The sequence below is a fragment of the Abramis brama genome, assembly GCF_963993115.1.
Source record: "Abramis brama genome assembly, chromosome: 15".
In the NCBI taxonomy this organism is placed as follows: Eukaryota; Metazoa; Chordata; class Actinopteri; order Cypriniformes; family Leuciscidae; genus Abramis; species Abramis brama.
Window position 1 is genome coordinate 21,792,167 of NC_139977.1, and position 17,566 is coordinate 21,809,732.

The following is a 17,566-nucleotide window of genomic DNA, read 5'->3' on the forward strand; positions in this document are numbered from 1 at the left end:
CGTGAACGCGCATTCCCCAGTTAACACGATTTAACGCTACAAGAGGGTGAAGATGATACTTAAAACAGCCTCTATTCCTGTTTCGTACATTGATACTGGTTATATTCTGTCCAAGGGATGATCTACCGGTGCGAAATTACATAATATCAGCTGAAAAAAAAGGATAAACTAACGAATAACAGTTCTAATGTCAACGGACAACACGGACCTCCCTGACTGAACATCTATAACTTACCTTTTGTTTGACAGACATTCACCTGATTGCCTGATGACATCTGGACAATCCCTTAAAAGTGTGTAAAATGTACACACTTTTAGTAAAACATTAACACAGTGAACCAAACAATGCGAAGGTATGAATGCAGGGATGGGCAACTGGGTCTTGGAGGCCACTGTCCTGCAGAGTTTTGCTCACATAAGTTGTTCTGTTCTACATAATTCATGTGAACAGATGTATTAAATAAATCAATGCAATTAACATGTTGAATTTAAAAGTGAAGCAAATGTATACATTTATTAGCATGTTATGAAAACAGTTTAGTCTTTTGCTGTGTAATATTTACAAAAAAGCACAAGTAAATGAGAAAATTAAGACCAGTTACAAAATACTGCCTTTCACTCAGCAACATGATTACAGCGATGAATTATTAATGTGACTTAGAACTCATGACAGTAAAAAGAAAGTTAAAGTCTCAGGAGAACTCTATTTTTGGTGGCCAATCTGGACAAGAAGCCGTTTATTTTCACTGAGTCAAGGTAACTGATTTTATAATGGTACTAGACTGTTTATTCCAACAGAAGTAGTGAACTCCAAATGATTGTGTCCATATAATAAATACACTTAACATCAACAACCAAGAAGACAATATGGCCAGAAATAATGAGCTGAACCAGAAGATGAGATGATGATGGTGAGATCTTCAGTCGTTGTCATAGATACAGTCTGTAAAGACATAGTTTTTTGAAGATGTGAATGGATGTATCTCTTTAATTGATATTGTCTAAATTCTTATCTGAAATGACATTACATTTGCAGTAGAATAACTGCATTTTAATATTTTCATGTAATGTTCAGGTGCATGTATTTGCTACGTACCATCTCCAATATCATCATAGACCTCTTCACTGTGTAAACAAAATGTACAATTTTAGTTTTGCATGTTCACACATTGATAAAACATTTAAAAAAAAAAACTTTGACAAAATGTAACTTACTCTGGTTGGATGTTGCTCGCTGAGACATATCCAACTGAAAGTCAATTTTACAATTTCATCATTATTACCATTGCTTATCTTATAGATTAATCTCATCTGGAGTCACAATTAATGTCACTTACATTTGCCCTCCTTGTTCCTACAGATGAATTTGTCAGGGTCAGATTTGCTGATGACGTCCACAGTCTCCCCAGCCTGTACAGCCAGCTCTTTCCCACTGCCCTTCTTGCTGGTGGCAATTGTTGCTTGATGAAGTACCTGAATCTCACCATCGTACTGGTAAAGTAAATACCAAATTGTTTGCTTATTAATTCAATGAAGAAAGCACTCTTATGTGAACTTAGCTTTGTGTCATACAGTGTGCCCAAAGTTATCTCATACGCACCTTAAACTTCTTTCTGAATTCCTTTTCTTCTTTCTCAAACTTCTTTTGTTTTTTGGGGTCCTCGTGAACTTTGGTCGCCTTAGATTTCATTTGAGGAAGGCTGCAAAATATCATTATCATCAAGACAGACACATGCTAATATATATAATATATAGTATGTTTTAAGAGTTTAATTCTGTGTATGGCATCATATTATTTTACAACATTAATAGCAAACATCTGTTTACCTGCAAGGTGATGGAGCGGGAGGGAATGAATCAACATCATCGTATATGTCTTGGCAAATGTCTGTGATGTAAAGACATTTGAAGACGAAACATAGAGTTGGTTTCACAGTTACTTTGAAAGCGTTATATAGGACTAAAATGATTTTTACCTTTATTTCCTTCAGGTGTAAATTGTGGAGGTGGAGGAATGCTGAAAAAGAAGTATAAAGCTATTTGATCATTTTATGGGCAGAAGCCAATTAACAGACTTAAATTGGAGTTTATATTGTTTTCTGTAGATAAAAGCAAAATCAAGGGAGGTTGAAGTCTTGGGAATAGAACATTAGTGAATCATCCATATCCAGAAACGTTATGGTTAGAAAAGATTAGAAAAGCATAAATAACAGGAGGCTCAGAAGACATGAACTTGAAGGTGCTATTTGCCGTTTTTTCCACAGATTGGATTGATTGTGAAAGGAACAATTATTCAGTTTGCTTTGTAAGAGCAAATAGATGCAATTGCATATGCAATTGTGATTGGTAAGGATTTAAAATGTAGAAAAGTAACATTGACTGATTCCAGCTTACTAATGTAAAAATTACTCATTATTGTGGACTTGGCTTTTTCTCCGGTCAACCGAACTTTTGAGCATGTCCAAGAAGTGGCGCGATTTAAAGACTGGCCTGGAATCTCCACTGCTATGGTTTCAGAGGAATGCAGTGTGGGAATACAGGCACACACTTATAAACAAAGTATGGAAATCTTATATTATATTACATTACATTACTCTTACCTGATTGGATTAGGATTGGAATCAGGTATATCATCATACACATCATCATCTGGCGGTGGAGGTAAAACAACTATAAACAGCAGAGGGCAGACTTGTTTAAGTATCACCCCTCAAACTTAAATTATTACAGTTAATACAAGTTTTAAACTTAGACCTTACAGCCAATTAGTCAGAGAAAAGATTGGTTATATTAAAACTTACCCCGCTGCCCATTCATTTTCCTGAAATATGAAAAAAATATAAATTCTCACATGAATGAGAACAGTAGTATTTGCTGTGCAAGTTTCTTGACTGTTTCTGGACTAGATACTAGAGAAGAATGTGACATCAAGTAAATGTCCAGGTGAAGATCAAATCTGCTTTTTCAGATCTTCCTATTATTAATTATTAGGGAAAATCGGTGGAATTCTGCAGAATTAACTTTTGTTTTTAAGTGTTACAGATTCTTACCCTTGATCGTCCATAGATTCCACGTCATCGTACACCTCCTCATTTTCCAAGTTATGAGGCAAAGACAGGCCTTGATTCTTCAAGACGCTGAAGTCGATCTCAACCATTTCCGTTTTAACGTAGCCGACTGAAATATAGAGAAATAACTAATAATGTATTTTCTCAGTGATGTTTTGTCAAAGTACTCATGTGGGGTGATCAATGACCAGTTCATATTGTCAAACTTTTTATAGTGTGAACTCTTACATGATCCATCTTCACTCCGGCCCAGCCATTTACCCTCTGGGTTGTCAGTGATTCGAATAATATCAATTGACTCGCCCTTCTTTATAGAGAGATCATGTTTCCCACCCTTGCAGTCAGCTTTAGCTTTTACCTGATGGATAACCTGCAGGGGTGGTGTTATCTGTGGAAAGAACAAATCAGAAAAAAAAAAAATCTTTATAATCCTCATGATCCAATAAAGTAAATCTCAATAACTGGTTGGTATTAAAATCTAAATATATGCTTTAAAATAAAAATCCCATCTTACTTTAAACTTCTTAATTGCTTCTTTCTCCTTTTTCTCACGGTCTTTCTGATTTTTAGGTTCTTTGTCTTGCTTCTTTTGAGGCTGACATGCCTCTGCAGCAGACCTGTGATATAGCAGACCATACACCATTTATTAGCCAAAAACACAAGTAAACACTACATAACATGCAAAACAGTTGGTATTACAATTTCATTCTGTTCCAGGTGGCTAAGGTAACCGCAGTGTATCACAGACAGTGGCAGCAATAGAGCTTAAAACATCTTACCGACTGTCATCGAGATCCTCATATATCTCACCATCACTTCCACTTCCCTAAAAAAGGTAAGACATGAGACACTGCACAAACAAACTTTTAGTGTACCGTCCAGGTATTTGTATGCCTTCGCTAAGATTCTTACCTCCATTTTCTGGCCTGTAGTGATAAAATGTGAAAAGATATTGTAAAGATATTGTATTGTACCATTAATTATATAGTATTGTAAGTATTTATATTTATGTCATTTATTTATTAAAACTTATATGTAGTTTTTAAGATATATATAAACATTTTTATTCAGCAAGGATGCATTAAATTGATCAAAAGTGACAGTAAAGCCATTTATAATGTTACAAAAAATTTATATTTCAAATGCTGTTTAAAACTGTTAAGAACTTTCTGTTTATCAAATAATCCTGAAAAAAGTATCATGGGTTCCACAAAAATATTAAGTATCATAACTGTTTTTAGCATTGATAATAATAATAAATGTATATAAGATGACCGTTTTCACTGTATTTTTGATCAAAAGCCTTAGTGAGCACAAGAGGCTACTTTCAAAAATGAAAGTAGCCTTTAATGAAAATATGTCTGTTTATATATATATATATATTACCCCTAGATGACTCTCTCAAGCTCTCCACATCGTCATAATTCTCATCTTGAATCCTGCAGACAAAAATAAGGGTGTGAATTATCACATTCACACTGAAGGAATAGTCATTACATGAGTAATTCAGTCACAGTACAAAGAATAGCATGTCTGTGGTACTCACAAAGGTCCTGAGGGTCGTGGGGGCAGGCTGGGAGGTAAGGGCTGAGAGGGCAGTGGTGGAGGTGCTTGACTACTGGGGTGAGAGGCGGGTGGAGGAGGGGGAGCTACATTCTTTGGTCCAGGACCTGCAAGAAGTAGTTAACCTAATGACCAGCTCTTATCTTTTAAAATGAACAGTTTACATGATGGGGTACATGATGGGTAAACTGTTCATTTTGACCAGCTAAACCTAGTCATACACAGGATCTCACTAGTCATACATAGGATCTCACCATTATCACAAGTTAAAAATGAAAGTGATCTCTAAAACTATGTTCCCATTTTAAATTAGCTTCCCTTTTTTTTTTTTTACTGACTTCAGCTCTCAACTGAAAAGAGAAACTCAAACGAGGAAGTTAGCTCAGCGCATGCAGGAAATCTTGAATTTCCAATATGTTGTTATTGCTCTCTGATACAAGATGCACCTGTATGTTCATTTCATGATGGCACCTCTGATGCCGATTCACATGCTGTGCTGTAATAGTGTATTAAAGAGCAAAGACAAGCATGTTGCACTGTGTCAAAGTGCATGAATCAGCCGCATCTAACATTTTGATATAGTCATGTGATGTTCCTCATTTGGACATAAATTACTGACTAAGATATGCATCTACATAGTTTCTCATTTTTATCACTTTATGGTGTTTGTTCTATTGTGCATGCTTGTTAACCGTCTCAGTGGAAAGCAGAGCAGTCACAAGTAAAACCACGGAAACCACTTTGGCCCAAAGTCTACTCTACGGTGCTTATAAGCAGTGGCTGCTTTGCATACAAAGTTTTTGTGGCTTTGAAATAACTGGTGAAGTGCATATTGCCTATTGTTTTGTTACATCAGATTCTTCTGTACAAAAAGCGTGTGCAGTTTGTTCCAGGTGGGCAGTACTCACTGTCTGTTGTATTCTCTGAGCCCTTCTTGAACTTCTCAAGGTTGACATTGGGAGGTCTGTTGGGTTTGGCAGGGGCGCTGCCCAGGGCATAGCTATTGGTTAAAGGTTTCTTCTTGGGGGCTGAAGGGTCATTGTTCGCTGTTTGTACAGGAGGCCCGGATGGTTTTTTTGGAAAGTTGGGTTTATGAGGCGCTACGGGCTTTGAGACTGACTCAAGAGCACTTGGTACTTTAGCACCCTCTTTAACAACTTCCTCTGGTTTGTTGAAGCTATTTTTAATACGGAAACTTGATGGTTTCTGATGAGATATTGAGGAAGGTCTTGCAGGCTCCATAGTGCTACTTTCCTCCGGCTGCTGGCGCAACATAGCCATGGTGCTTTTCGGTTTGGGAGCTAATGGCATTTTTGGAAGGGTGGGATTAGAGCTAGAGCTATTGTCTTCAGCTTTTGGGATTTCTTTGACCCAGGGTGGTTTTGGCGTAGTAGCCAGTGGCTTTGGACTTAACACCTTTGATTCGTTCGCCATAATGCTTGAAGGATGCTTCTGTAGTGGTCCCTTTGGGAATGGGGCCTTTGAAGTCTCAGAATCCTGGCACAAGTCTGGTGGTTTAGGTTTGATGGGAAACCGATTGACTCTGTTGTTCTCTTGTGTGTTTTCAAACCTAGTCCCGAAAGCTTTTGGCTTCGGAGGATCATGCATGTCTGGAGCGCTTCTAGCTGTGTTGACTGTGCTCTTTACAAAGTTTAGTTTGGGGGCAGTTGAGGTAGTAGTAGCTCCACCGGAGAGGCTAGTTTCGAGAATAGGCTTCTTAGCAGTCACCGCTGGGCCTGAAGACAATGTGGGTTGGACAGGTGGTTTTGGACGAACACCTGGAGTCCCGTCCATAGATGCACCTCCTGTTTGGAAACGAGCCATGATAGCTTTCACATCTGACTTGTTGTCCTGCAAGCATAGATTGAAAGTCAAAGTTTAAGGAACAGAGACAAACCTAGGCAGAGTGTACACATCTGTTTTTGTGCTCTTGTCAGTTTGTTTAAGCTTTTTTCTGTGTGATTTAGTATGCATCATAGTCTACATCACATTAACATTTTTGCATTTTATGACACTTTTATCCAAAGTGACTTGCATTACATAAGCAGTTTTTTCAGTTCATGCATTTCCTGGGAATCAAACCCATAGCATTGCTAGCTCTGTAAAAAGTATTGTTTTGAGAGCAAAACACAACAAAAAAGCAGTGCAAAGTGTACCGCGATGAGCGATAGGCCCCTTTACTAGGCCAAAATTATATTTCATCTTGCAGTTTTCTTGGTTCGACCACTAGTCTGCACTGCGTTATCAGCGTGAAACTCAATTGCAATTGCATGGTTCAGTTGGTTGACGCTGTTTGGTAAAACTTAGGGATCCACCGATATGAACATTTTGGCCGATACCGATAACATATTATTCTTTATGTTTGAAAGCCGATAACCGATATATTGGCCGATAAATCTAAATCCAAATTTTTATATGATTTTTGAAAGCCTGATTACAAAAACAAAAGTTTCATCATTAAAAGCCATGTCCCAAGCACACAATTATAATGTTCTCATTATTATTTTATGTAGCCTATATGACAGACTTGTGCTGCACATGTTGCTGTAACTGTATTTTCCTTTTTTTGAAGGGATTCCAATAATATTTCAAGCAATTCAAAACCATCATGGTGAACAGTATACGCATCTGAAGTGTCTCAGCTGAAGGAAATAATCCATTATTTATCGGTTATAATATATCGACCAAATTTTCTTATCGGGCCGATAATGATAACATTAAAAATGATCATATATCGGCCGATATATTGGTAATCCCTAGTAAAACTCTTTCAGGGTTTTCCTTCCCATAGGTCTCTAAAACTACGCGACTACGTTAAAGGAATACGTTAAGAGTTAATTTGGCATACAGACACACAGGCTTTAATATTTCTTAAAAACCTCTCAAAGTAAGTGAAAGAAACATGTATCATAACTCTTTATCCTTTTATCTTGCTCATATTGTTCATTGACATGCATGCCTAGGTTTGCCAACCTTTTGTTGTATATTTTAAAGTAAATTACGGAAATTCATGCAATTTGAATAATACTATTAAGAAATACTACAAACTAAACTAAAGCAGTATAAAATACTAAAACTCATACTTTTAATGTCTGTCCAACTTAAATGTGTATTCTATATACATTTTTTAAATTAGGGTTAAGGTTATGTCAAGTGTATTTTTTTCTTCTCTTGTAGTCTAAAACAGCTGATTTGTGTTATATTGAACTGTCCATAAAAGATTTATCAAATGTATGTTCAATACCCTAAATGAACCACCTGAACAGTCTGTCTAATAAATTAAGTATAGAACACATAAACAGCAGAGATGTTTTACGTTTAAGTCACAATGCAAATTAAAAATATCTATAAAAACATCTTTACCTCTGATCTGGGGTCTCCGCTACAGTTTAGCACAGCTGATTTTTCCATCAGAGCTGTTTGTAGTCAACTACACTGAACCCTAGAGTATCTGAGATCACACAGGAACTGAGAGCATTTATCTAGCAGGACTAACACCAAACTAGCAGGAAGTCACTACGATCACTACTATAGCACTTGTATACAAAAGAATGAATAGAAAAAAAAATTTCTACCAGTATATGTCTAATTTGTGATAGGTGCACAAAGGTCACAGTAAAATGCACTACTTTCACATATAAAATTTTGTAAAATAAAACTAAAATAACCATGAAATAGCATTAGCTTTTAATGCTAGTTTGTCAGTTGCCTGCCATTCAAATGTTGCGCAATTGGATGCAAATCTCTTTCTGGAAAAAACGTCATTTATTTGTCTGTGATGTATCCCCAATGTGAAATCGAGCTGATTTACCCGGAAATCTCAAAGCTGTGGACTACAGCTCTGTGTTTTCACAGAAAAGTTATGCTCTAGCCTTTTTTTTTTACGTGTCTAGCGATACAATGGCGTACATGAGAGTGTGACGCACCCTTGGTAACAAGCATTTGAATCAGGACAGACCTCTCACAAGGAAGAGCTGATAAGCTTTGGACAAGTTTCTAATGTGACAGGCCTGACCCAGAGGTACACACTGAGCTGTTTGACTCACTTAGCGAAAAAGAGAAACTGTTAGACACAGGAACTGACATTGGCCAACCAATTACACTATCACTACGCTCTTGACAAACAACAGCAATGTAGACATTTTTTTTAAAACCACATACAGTACTTTGAATGGAAATTTTAGGCCACGTCTTTGTATTTATGTAAAAATATCCTGATTAATTTACGGTAAAAAAAAAAAAGAGAAGATGTTTCTGGTATTACAGGATGCCTGTATATTTTTCAGCAGAAAAATAATCAGAGTTTATCATAAGTTGTCTGTCCATAAAACATGGTCCATTGCGGAGAAATTAGTGCTCCAATCATAATGATCTGAAAAAGTTAGCCAGTGGGACCAGAAACCTCAGCTGTACCCCTGCACATGATTATAAAGTAAATAATGCTATAACTAAATAACAGAAAATGTAACACAGAACATCCTAATGTATATTACTGATCACAAAAATTAAACCCAAAACTATTTAAAGAAAAATAATCATGTGTGATATGCCATGAAGAGACTTGGGAATGTCCTTTTACTGTTTTCACTGTAAATTGTACAGTAATTATCGAAGATAGTTTTAACTTGCTAAAACTTTACATTTGACCATACTTTACAGTAAAATTACATATAATATGATGTTCAAAAAACTTATTTATGGTTGCCCTTGGTAAATGGTAAGGTAACTTACACTTAACCAATTATCAGTTTTTAACATTTTTACTAATTTTATCTTAAAAAGACAGCACACACAAATTTATTAGGTTTTAAAGAGTAAAACAATAGATAAACTGTTCAAAATGTACAGGTATGGCGACATTAGACTTTACTCCATTGGATAAAAGTGGGACAGTGGGAAGTTCATGTTTTAGTGAACTCTGACCTGAAAATTCATATAGTAACAGGTTGACAACTTAGCTAATAATAATTCAACTTTGAAAGCTCCAGGGTTTGTAGTTTTGTGAGAAAGTGGATTTGTTTGTATATTTTAACATTGTAAATTTTTAAATGTTATTTATCCTTTTTTTAATGTTTTTATTTTTTGTTTATAATTTTTTTTATTTTATAATTTTACTATTCTTTTTATCCTGTTACCTGTTCATTGCAGGGTGGTGTAATTGTTTTTGAATTTTTATTGTTATTGTTATGGTGTTTCTGATTAATTTTCTGGTTGAGCTTGTTAGTAACACCAGCATACTATCTTGTGGGGACCAGATAGGGCTAAAATGTTTAATTTCTGGATCATTTCTTGCATCAAAAAACCTTGAGACGTTGTTTGTTTGCAGATGCCACATAAATTGATCGTTTCGTTTGTTATCAACTGCAGTGAGATCACACAAAAAGAGCATGTCTGTGTAATCTCAGACTGCATGGCCTCAGGTTTAGTGCAACTGACATCAAACGGCTCTCATAAAAAAAATCAGCTGTGCTCAAATGAAGTAAAGACCCAGAGTCAGATGTAAATGCAATTTATACATGTCAAAATATGTGTATGTTTGTATAGGGTTTTAAAGTACACTCGTATTCCTCGGGGCAATCTATATATAGATTATATATATATATATATAGATATATTGCGAAGCAAAATTAAATGGATAGTTCACCCAAACATGAATTCTGTCATCATTTACTCACCCTCAAGGTGTTCCAAACATATGAACTTCTTTGTTATGTGGAGCATAAAAGAAGATATTTTGATGAATGTTTGTAACCAGTTGTGAGACACCATTGAATTCCATAGTATTTTTCCCACAACTGTTTGGTTACCGACATTCTTCAAAATATCTTCTTTTGTGTTCAACAGAAGAAATAAATTCATACATGTTTGGAACAACTTGAGGGTGAGTAGCCTAAATGATGACAGAATTCAGAATTCTAATTTTGGGATCATAATTTTGTTACAATGGCTACAGTAAGTCTGAAAAAATTACCTAAAATGTATAAGCAGAAAGATGTCTTCTAATGCTATTCCAGTATTCAGTTTTTTATGCTTTAAAAAGATATACAAAGAATACATTTTTATTTATTATGGCTGTTACTATAACGACAGCTGTACCTTTAAAGGTTCCCGACATGCAAAGCAGCCTCACAAAAAGTCCATAGTTCTGTTCTTTGGATGGATGATTTGTGTAATGTGTGTTTTGAATATGAGACCTTGCGCGTATTAACACATGTTAACAAAGAACCAATGGATGTCTGCGTGTGTATTTCTCAAACGGTTATGGAGAAGCTTAATGGCCATGAGAAGGGAATTTGGGAGATCCCACAATGTGACTGTGATGCAATCTGAAACAGGTGTCCTACCGTAGTTTCACATTGATAATGTGGTATTATTAAGCTGAAGCAGAATGGGTTGCTGTGACCACAAAGGGCAGAACCATATATAAATTTAAACTGGTTTGTGACAGTTTGTCTATGGTTTAAAAGAGCGGTTAATTGACGGTATGGTACAACTAGCTAGAAAACCAGATGGCAGAAGAATTCAAGAGAAACTCAAGTGTGTTTAGACGAAGAGGAACTAAGTTGTGTTGGTGAAGCAAAAACTGGCCAAACATTACACAATCTTTTTTTTACACAAAAACACATGATACAATCCCCTAACCATTCCCCAGATGAACTTTTTTTAAATGTGAAGTTGCTGTGAAATTTTGTAACAAAGCAACATTTTATTTCATAGCAGTTTAGTTTTTTTGCGTCTTATCTTTTACTGATGTCCAACAAACAAAGCCTATGATAATGGAAATTACATGCAATACTTACAAACCAACAGAAATATTTTACGTAAAAAGTAACATAACGAGTTAATAAGTAGACAAACAGTGTCAGATAAACGTAGTGTGCTAGAAAAGACAATTTATGCACAGAAAAAACGCCTGCACAATCACAAGTTCACAATCTGATTTCATACAGTGAGTTTATCTGTACTAATTTCTAAAAACTGTCATAAAGTTACATTCCGGCCATTACAATATGACAATTAAGGGATGAAACCAGAAAGAACACTCACCATGGTGGTCGAGCCAAAAAAAAGATCCTCTCCCAGATCTTCTCATGGACTTGTAGCTCTCGACCAGACTAATGAGCGTGTTTCTGTTTGCTTCACTTTATTTGTGACTGTAAATGCCTGCCCACTCCTGGCTACTTCCCCTATCTACTAGCAGCCCGCTGCACTGTCATCACAGGAAGCCCTATCGCTCTCCTCATCAAATCTATTTGCCTATCCCATACTGAACAATTGCTCTTTCTATACTCGAATATGCTTCCCTGCTGTGCATGATGGAATACTATAAGAACACATATAAGAACACTGAAGCCTTTTGATTATTTTGCTTATTTTTACTGTCTTACTTGTCTTAGAGAGTAATATTCTTTTTTCTTTTTTTTTTTTTTTTTTTTTACATGTTTGTGTATTACGACACCATCACATGAACATTACATTTTGAAATATGTTAAAATATAAAACAGTCATTTTAAATTGTAATATTTCACAATATTGATGTTTTTTACTGTATTGTTAATCAAACAAATGCAGGCTTGGTGAGCGTAAGAAAACTTCTTGCAAAAAAATCTTACCAACCTCAAACTTTTGAATAGTAACTCACAAAGACGTTAGGACATTTTCTTCAGCTTTGAAAAAATAGACTTTAAAGGGATAGTTCACTTTGAAATTAAATTTTGGTATGTTTTAGCTTACCTCAAGGGCATCCAAGATGTTGGTGTCTTTGTTTCCACAGTAGTTTCAATTTTGATATTTTTAGGTCAAACCGTTCTTGTCTGTCAGTCATATAATGCAGGTCTATGGTCACCACCTCAAAGAGCATGCACAGAGAAGTCCAAATTAAACAATTCCCCATCGTAAGTATGGCCTAAGACACGAAACGAGTGGTTTGTGTGAGAAAACGAACAGTATTTATATAGTTTTTACCTCTTGTACACAACCACATCCAAGTGAAATGAGGGCGCACACGCTTCCTGGTGTGTGACGTGTGCGCGCGTTCTGGCTTAGTCTGCTTGGACGTGGCTGGGGAATTGTTTAATTTGGACTTCTCTGTGCATGCTCTTTGAGGTGGTGACCATAGACCTGCATTATATAACTGACAGACAAGAACGGTTTGACCTAAAATTATCAAAATTGAAACTACTGTGGAAACAAAGACACCTACATCTTGGATGCCCTTGAGGTAAGCTAAAACATACCAAAATTTAATTTCAAAGTGAACTATCCCTTTAATATCAAAAACTTAAAAAAGAGCTATGCTAGTAGCATGTGGACTAGATGCCAGGAAATGAAATTTTACAGGACATAGCAACAACATGTAAGGTGAATGTATGAATTTCATACAAGATCTGTTTATTATAACTTTTGCATCACATGATATGGGGATGACAAATGTACAAATGCATGCCGTGTTCATTATATGCATGTCCAATGTCTTTGTTTGGATGACTTTTAGTCCTCAGATCTGTGGTACAAATAGCTGTCCTCTGTCTCTTCTCTGTAACCATGGTAAGTTCCAGTATTCTCATCTGGACAGTGAATTCCAAGTGTTTGCTGCAGTTTCTGTTCCTGTTGACGCAATTCCATCGAGTCCACAAGGTCGTAGATGCTTCCCAAAGACCACATTGGAGACGGGAACCAGGCCTTTACGTCTCCGTCCTTACCCACCACCAGCATGCTGAAGTAGTCCCTGTTTATCTTTAACTGATTTCTGAGACTCTCCACCACATCCCGCGAGAGCGTCTCTTTCTCAGGTTGACTTTTTCCTGTAGGGCATGATCAATATTCCATCCTCATTTCATAATATTTATTAAAGCTTTATGTATTACTTGCATGAAATAAGGAAGAGTTTTATGATCTCACCATTCAATGGAAAAAACTCCACTGTTCCTGAAGCTGTCGATCCAGTACCCACAATCTTCAACAAGGCAAAATGACGGATACCTGTCCATGCGGATTAAGATTGAATGATTGCCAAATATATAGTGAATCAATCATTTTTAAAGAAATATCCACTCTAGAAAGAGCTCAGAAAACACGATGCATACCCATTGGACACTCCTGTCCATTGAGTGCCTGAAGCTGCTGATGGAATGAGTAGTCATCTACTGTTGGTGCTGAGATGATTAAAAGTCTTCGTTTGGACATAAACCTAAAAATTATGATAATCAGAATAATTAGAAAAAATGTAATCAGTTCAATGCAGGGTGAAACTCATTGTGTTTACCTCAGAAGCGAGTTCTCCTGATTGTTCGTTTCGTCTTTAGAGCAGCGTGATGGAGCTTTTCGCTCTTCTTCCTTCTCAGATTGACGTGAAGGAAAGCTGTCAATGTAATCCAGTAAATCGGAAGGAGCTGTTGGCTTGCTGAAAACCCTGTTAAGCTAAAAACCACAAGTATGCCTTTGATTCAGCAGTCATTCAAAGTCACTGTGAATTAGGAGAAAATAAAGCGTACTTACATTCGGCCTCAGGTCATAGTCAGTCAACACCATTGAGAAGTTTTTGGAGTCCAGCCCATATTCCCTGCGGATCTCGCTGATTAACTCTGGGTTTCTGAACTTTTCTGGCAAGGATGCTTGTGGTGGCTCAGAGTCTGTTTCAAAAAGAACATTGAGCATTTTACATTTCTAAAGAAATATAAATCGATCAGCTCGATTCACAAACAAATAAATGACTCTTATGAGCTGGATTTATCTGGTGAATCAAAAAAGTACAGAGAGACCTGTGTGGTTCGATTTACAAACAAATGACTCTTTTGAGCCGGTTCTTTTAATTGACTCAAACACATACAGTGCAACAAGTGCGGTTCAATTCATGAGCAAATGACTCTTTTAAACCGATTGTTTAAAGTGAATGAAAAACATAGAGCATTCCTGAAACAAATGACTTGGTTCTTTTTAGTGAATCAAAAACATACAGTACAACAAGTAGTTCGATTATTCTTCTGTACAAATCTGTATAACCGATTTTACAAGTGGTTTACTAATGTCAGTGTTTACACATTTGAATTACCTTGGTAGTGTTGGATGTGTAGCGTAAGAGTGTGATCTGAACCCATTATGGACAGCACTGAGACCTTTCTTTGGGAAAACTCACAGCTACGTAGCTCATTATCATCTCTCTGTTTGATATACTGACTTGAGACATCACTTGGGGATGAAATCACCTGTACCGCAAAAAGAAAACCTCATAATCAGATACACCATTCCATGGAGAGCTGAAAATATGTATGACAATTTCAATCAAGAACTTACAAGAAGTCTTCTTCTCCCTTTGAGGTTTTGCATGAATTCTTTAAGAGCTGCCTTTTCCTTATCATCTGCTTCTCGTTGCGACTTCCTCCTCCCTCCTTTTCCCTTTTTCTTGCCATCCTTTCCTTTGCCTTTCTTTTTAGAGGTTGAATGGTCAACGGTTTGTTCTCCATTGAAATCCTCATTGAGGGTGTCAAAATTAGATTTTGCGCTAGTCTGCGTTTGATCTGCTTCAGAATGTTTTTTCACTTCTGTTATTGGCTCTCTGTTTCTGTCACTATCAGGAGTTTTCTTTTGGTTGTCGTGCTTCAGCCTCTCATTTCCTTTATATCCAGATTCTGAACCTGCTTTAGTTGATGGTTTGCCATTGCCTGAGCTGCCCGTCGTTTTACGGATGACGAATCGCGAGCGTCCTCTCAAAATATCTTGGACTTTGTTTCTCAGTGTTGCCTTTTTGTCTAGACGTATCTTCTGTGTAAGGATGGACGTTGTGTTCATTTGCCTCTGCGGGATGAAGGTCCTACGCTTGCTGGAACCTGTTTTTTTCATCACTAACCTCTTCTTTGTGATCTTGCATTTAATTGGTAAGCCCTTTCTGGCGATCTTCTCCAACTTTCGCACAGGCAGCTGATCAATGACCTCAAGGATGGCCTCAACACGAACCGGGTAAGGAAATCTCTCACTAACCCTCATGTTCTTCTTCAGAATCAACATGGAGAATGTATGGTACTCCACCTCAAGGTAATGGAGAAGTTTGCTCACCATTTCAGAGTCCATGACCTCCACAGTGGCTTCTCCGTGCAAGGTTGTGCGTTGGATTTTGCCTTCCATCATGGCATTCTGAATAATAGTGACAACGAGCGTGTCTCTTTCTGCCAAGCGACAGTTTAGTCCCTCAGACTCCTGAATCTGTTTCTCCATCATACGCAGATAGTTGTCACCATGCGACGGCGCGGTGATCACCCACAGGCGGTGTTTCCCGGAAAAATCAGCCAAGAAGTCCGACTCTGACTGACTTTCGCGAGCCACATCTGACCCAACGTCCTCCTTGGGAGTTGCAGAGTCACTTTGATTCTTCCCTTGGTGTTTTTTCTTGCCTGCTTTTGCAGAAAGCACTGGGCTGTTGATCCAGTGTGCCAGCAGGAGCAGGAGGATCCACAGACGAGACATATCGAGACTTCACACTCTCCACTAACCAAAAGAGTGAGGAGGCAGAGAGAGAAAAACAGCTTCTGGTTCACATTAGAGTTCGACCTTGTTACAGGAAACTCCTGGAATTTCTAAACTTCAAAGCAACATGGAGCTCTGAGGCATGCAGAGCAGCCTTTTGTGCTTCATAACTTGTGTCTGCATGGAGGATGAGCTTTTGTAGGAGAAGAATGAAAGGGCAGGATGAAACCCAACCCCTTTACAACTTTAATGTGATTTGGTTGTCAATTTGCTTTAGCCGTTTCTTTTGGAGAATAATTATTATTGCAGATTATATCTTGACAATTTTAATGTGTGTTCTGAAGTTTAAACAAAAATAACAGACATTTTTCATTTATTCACCATTGTCTCTGGACACTCGCAATCCATGCATCTGTAAAACAGACATCAAAACTATGATTATTAACAGAACTCCGATAATCTCACTTTGTTTCTCACGAACACAAACTAGTCTGTTTCAGTATCAGACTAAAATGTCAAATGATTTTTTTAGATTGCCTTTTTTTAGACATGAAAATACTTGTTCTCAAAATAACTTTCCATGACACACTTTGAAATTTGTTTCTTATGAATACACTGGGTGGTATTAAATGTGATCCACACTAAAATAAAACATGTTAAACATGTTCGCCCTTAACTTTTTTCATATTAATTAATATTTTAATATGTACATTACATTACAAGAGATCTATAAATAAGGTGGGGAAGTATTATTTCCATGCGTTTTAATTTTAATTTGTTATATAGTGCAAAGCTAAAACTTTTTTTCCTGGTGTGAGAAGAATTGTGAGAAGTGTCTGTAGCAATCTGGGAGAAGAGTTAATGGTTAACAGCCATTGTACACAGACATTCCACAAATGGATTTAGTTGAACAGAAACATATGAGAGACAAGGGAAAACTAAAAAAAAAAAAGCACCACATCCAATGGAACAGAAGGAAAGGATTTTTATTTTTTATTTATTTAAATGTTTAACAAATGTCTACTATTAGCCAAGTGTTTAATTTTTATTTATTGCTCCTTTAACTACCTTGAGTTCCACTCACTAATCCATTACTCTGTGGCCTGGTTTCACAGACAGGGTTTAGATTAAGCCAGGATTAGGCCTTAGTTAAAATAGGGCATTTAAGTAGCTTTTATATACATGTCTTAGAAAAAAATGTTTTTTTGATGTGCATCTTGAGACAAAACAATGGCACTTACATATTTTAAGATATATCAGTGCAAGTTAATTGCTTTCAGTTAAAACAGCTCAAACAGTCTGGGACTAGTTTAAGCCTTGTCTGGGAAAGCAGGAGTGTACTTTTTTTCAAGGGGCCAAGAAACAAAGAAATTGTCATAGGCTAAAACAGTTCATCAGGACAAACATTGTTACATTTTGGGGGCTTTATATGGTATGAATGTGCTTTGAACAGAATAATCGTAATTGCACTGTGC

General features: G+C 36.8%; 2 protein-coding genes across 4 annotated transcripts; both read right to left on the reverse strand.

The window, feature by feature from the left end:
- Positions 1-482: 482 nt before the first annotated feature.
- fyb1b (FYN binding protein 1 b) lies at positions 483-11,808 on the reverse strand. 3 transcript variants are annotated; one of them, XM_084137574.1, is made up of 19 exons: positions 11,679-11,808; positions 5,540-6,482; positions 4,615-4,738; positions 4,455-4,507; positions 3,981-3,994; positions 3,848-3,894; positions 3,583-3,685; positions 3,297-3,456; positions 3,051-3,177; positions 2,802-2,821; positions 2,601-2,670; positions 2,410-2,505; positions 1,977-2,017; positions 1,828-1,888; positions 1,601-1,700; positions 1,338-1,491; positions 1,216-1,249; positions 1,097-1,125; positions 483-943 (listed from the first exon to the last, which is right to left on the reverse strand). In XM_084137574.1, exons 1-19 carry the CDS (start codon positions 11,679-11,681, stop codon positions 921-923), a joined length of 2,202 nt encoding a protein of 733 aa, XP_083993700.1. In that variant the 5' UTR covers positions 11,682-11,808; the 3' UTR covers positions 483-920. The 3 variants fall into 3 exon arrangements, with proteins under 3 accessions (XP_083993700.1, XP_083993699.1, XP_083993701.1); XM_084137573.1 differs by lacking the exon at positions 11,679-11,808 and adding an exon at positions 7,995-8,095; XM_084137575.1 differs by lacking the exons at positions 2,410-2,505; positions 11,679-11,808 and adding an exon at positions 7,995-8,095.
- A 1,181-nt stretch (positions 11,809-12,989) lies between these two features.
- Positions 12,990-16,407, reverse strand: ccdc80l2 (coiled-coil domain containing 80 like 2). The gene is made up of 7 exons (XM_084137603.1): positions 14,925-16,407; positions 14,683-14,836; positions 14,130-14,263; positions 13,897-14,051; positions 13,718-13,821; positions 13,533-13,613; positions 12,990-13,435 (listed from the first exon to the last, which is right to left on the reverse strand). Exons 1-7 carry the CDS (start codon positions 16,089-16,091, stop codon positions 13,122-13,124), a joined length of 2,109 nt encoding a protein of 702 aa, XP_083993729.1. The 5' UTR covers positions 16,092-16,407; the 3' UTR covers positions 12,990-13,121.
- Between the last annotated feature and the right edge of the window lie 1,159 nt (positions 16,408-17,566).

Excerpts from the sequence above, each read along its gene's own strand:
- fyb1b (XM_084137573.1), bottom strand. The coding sequence starts at position 8,042 with ATGGAAAAATCAGCTGTGCTAAACTGTAGCGGAGACCCCAGATCAGAG. Across the intron at positions 4,739-5,539 it reads CTCAGAGAATACAACAGACA|GTCCTGGACCAAAGAATGTA; the intron begins GTGAGTACTGCC and ends TACTTCTTGCAG. Across the intron at positions 2,018-2,409 it reads AGCCAAGTCCACAATAATGA|CATTCCTCCACCTCCACAAT; the intron begins GTAATTTTTACA and ends CTTCTTTTTCAG.
- ccdc80l2 (XM_084137603.1), bottom strand. The coding sequence starts at position 16,091 with ATGTCTCGTCTGTGGATCCTCCTGCTCCTGCTGGCACACTGGATCAAC. Across the intron at positions 14,837-14,924 it reads AAGGGAGAAGAAGACTTCTT|GTGATTTCATCCCCAAGTGA; the intron begins GTAAGTTCTTGA and ends TTTGCGGTACAG. Across the intron at positions 14,264-14,682 it reads ACACATCCAACACTACCAAG|ACTCTGAGCCACCACAAGCA; the intron begins GTAATTCAAATG and ends TTTTTGAAACAG.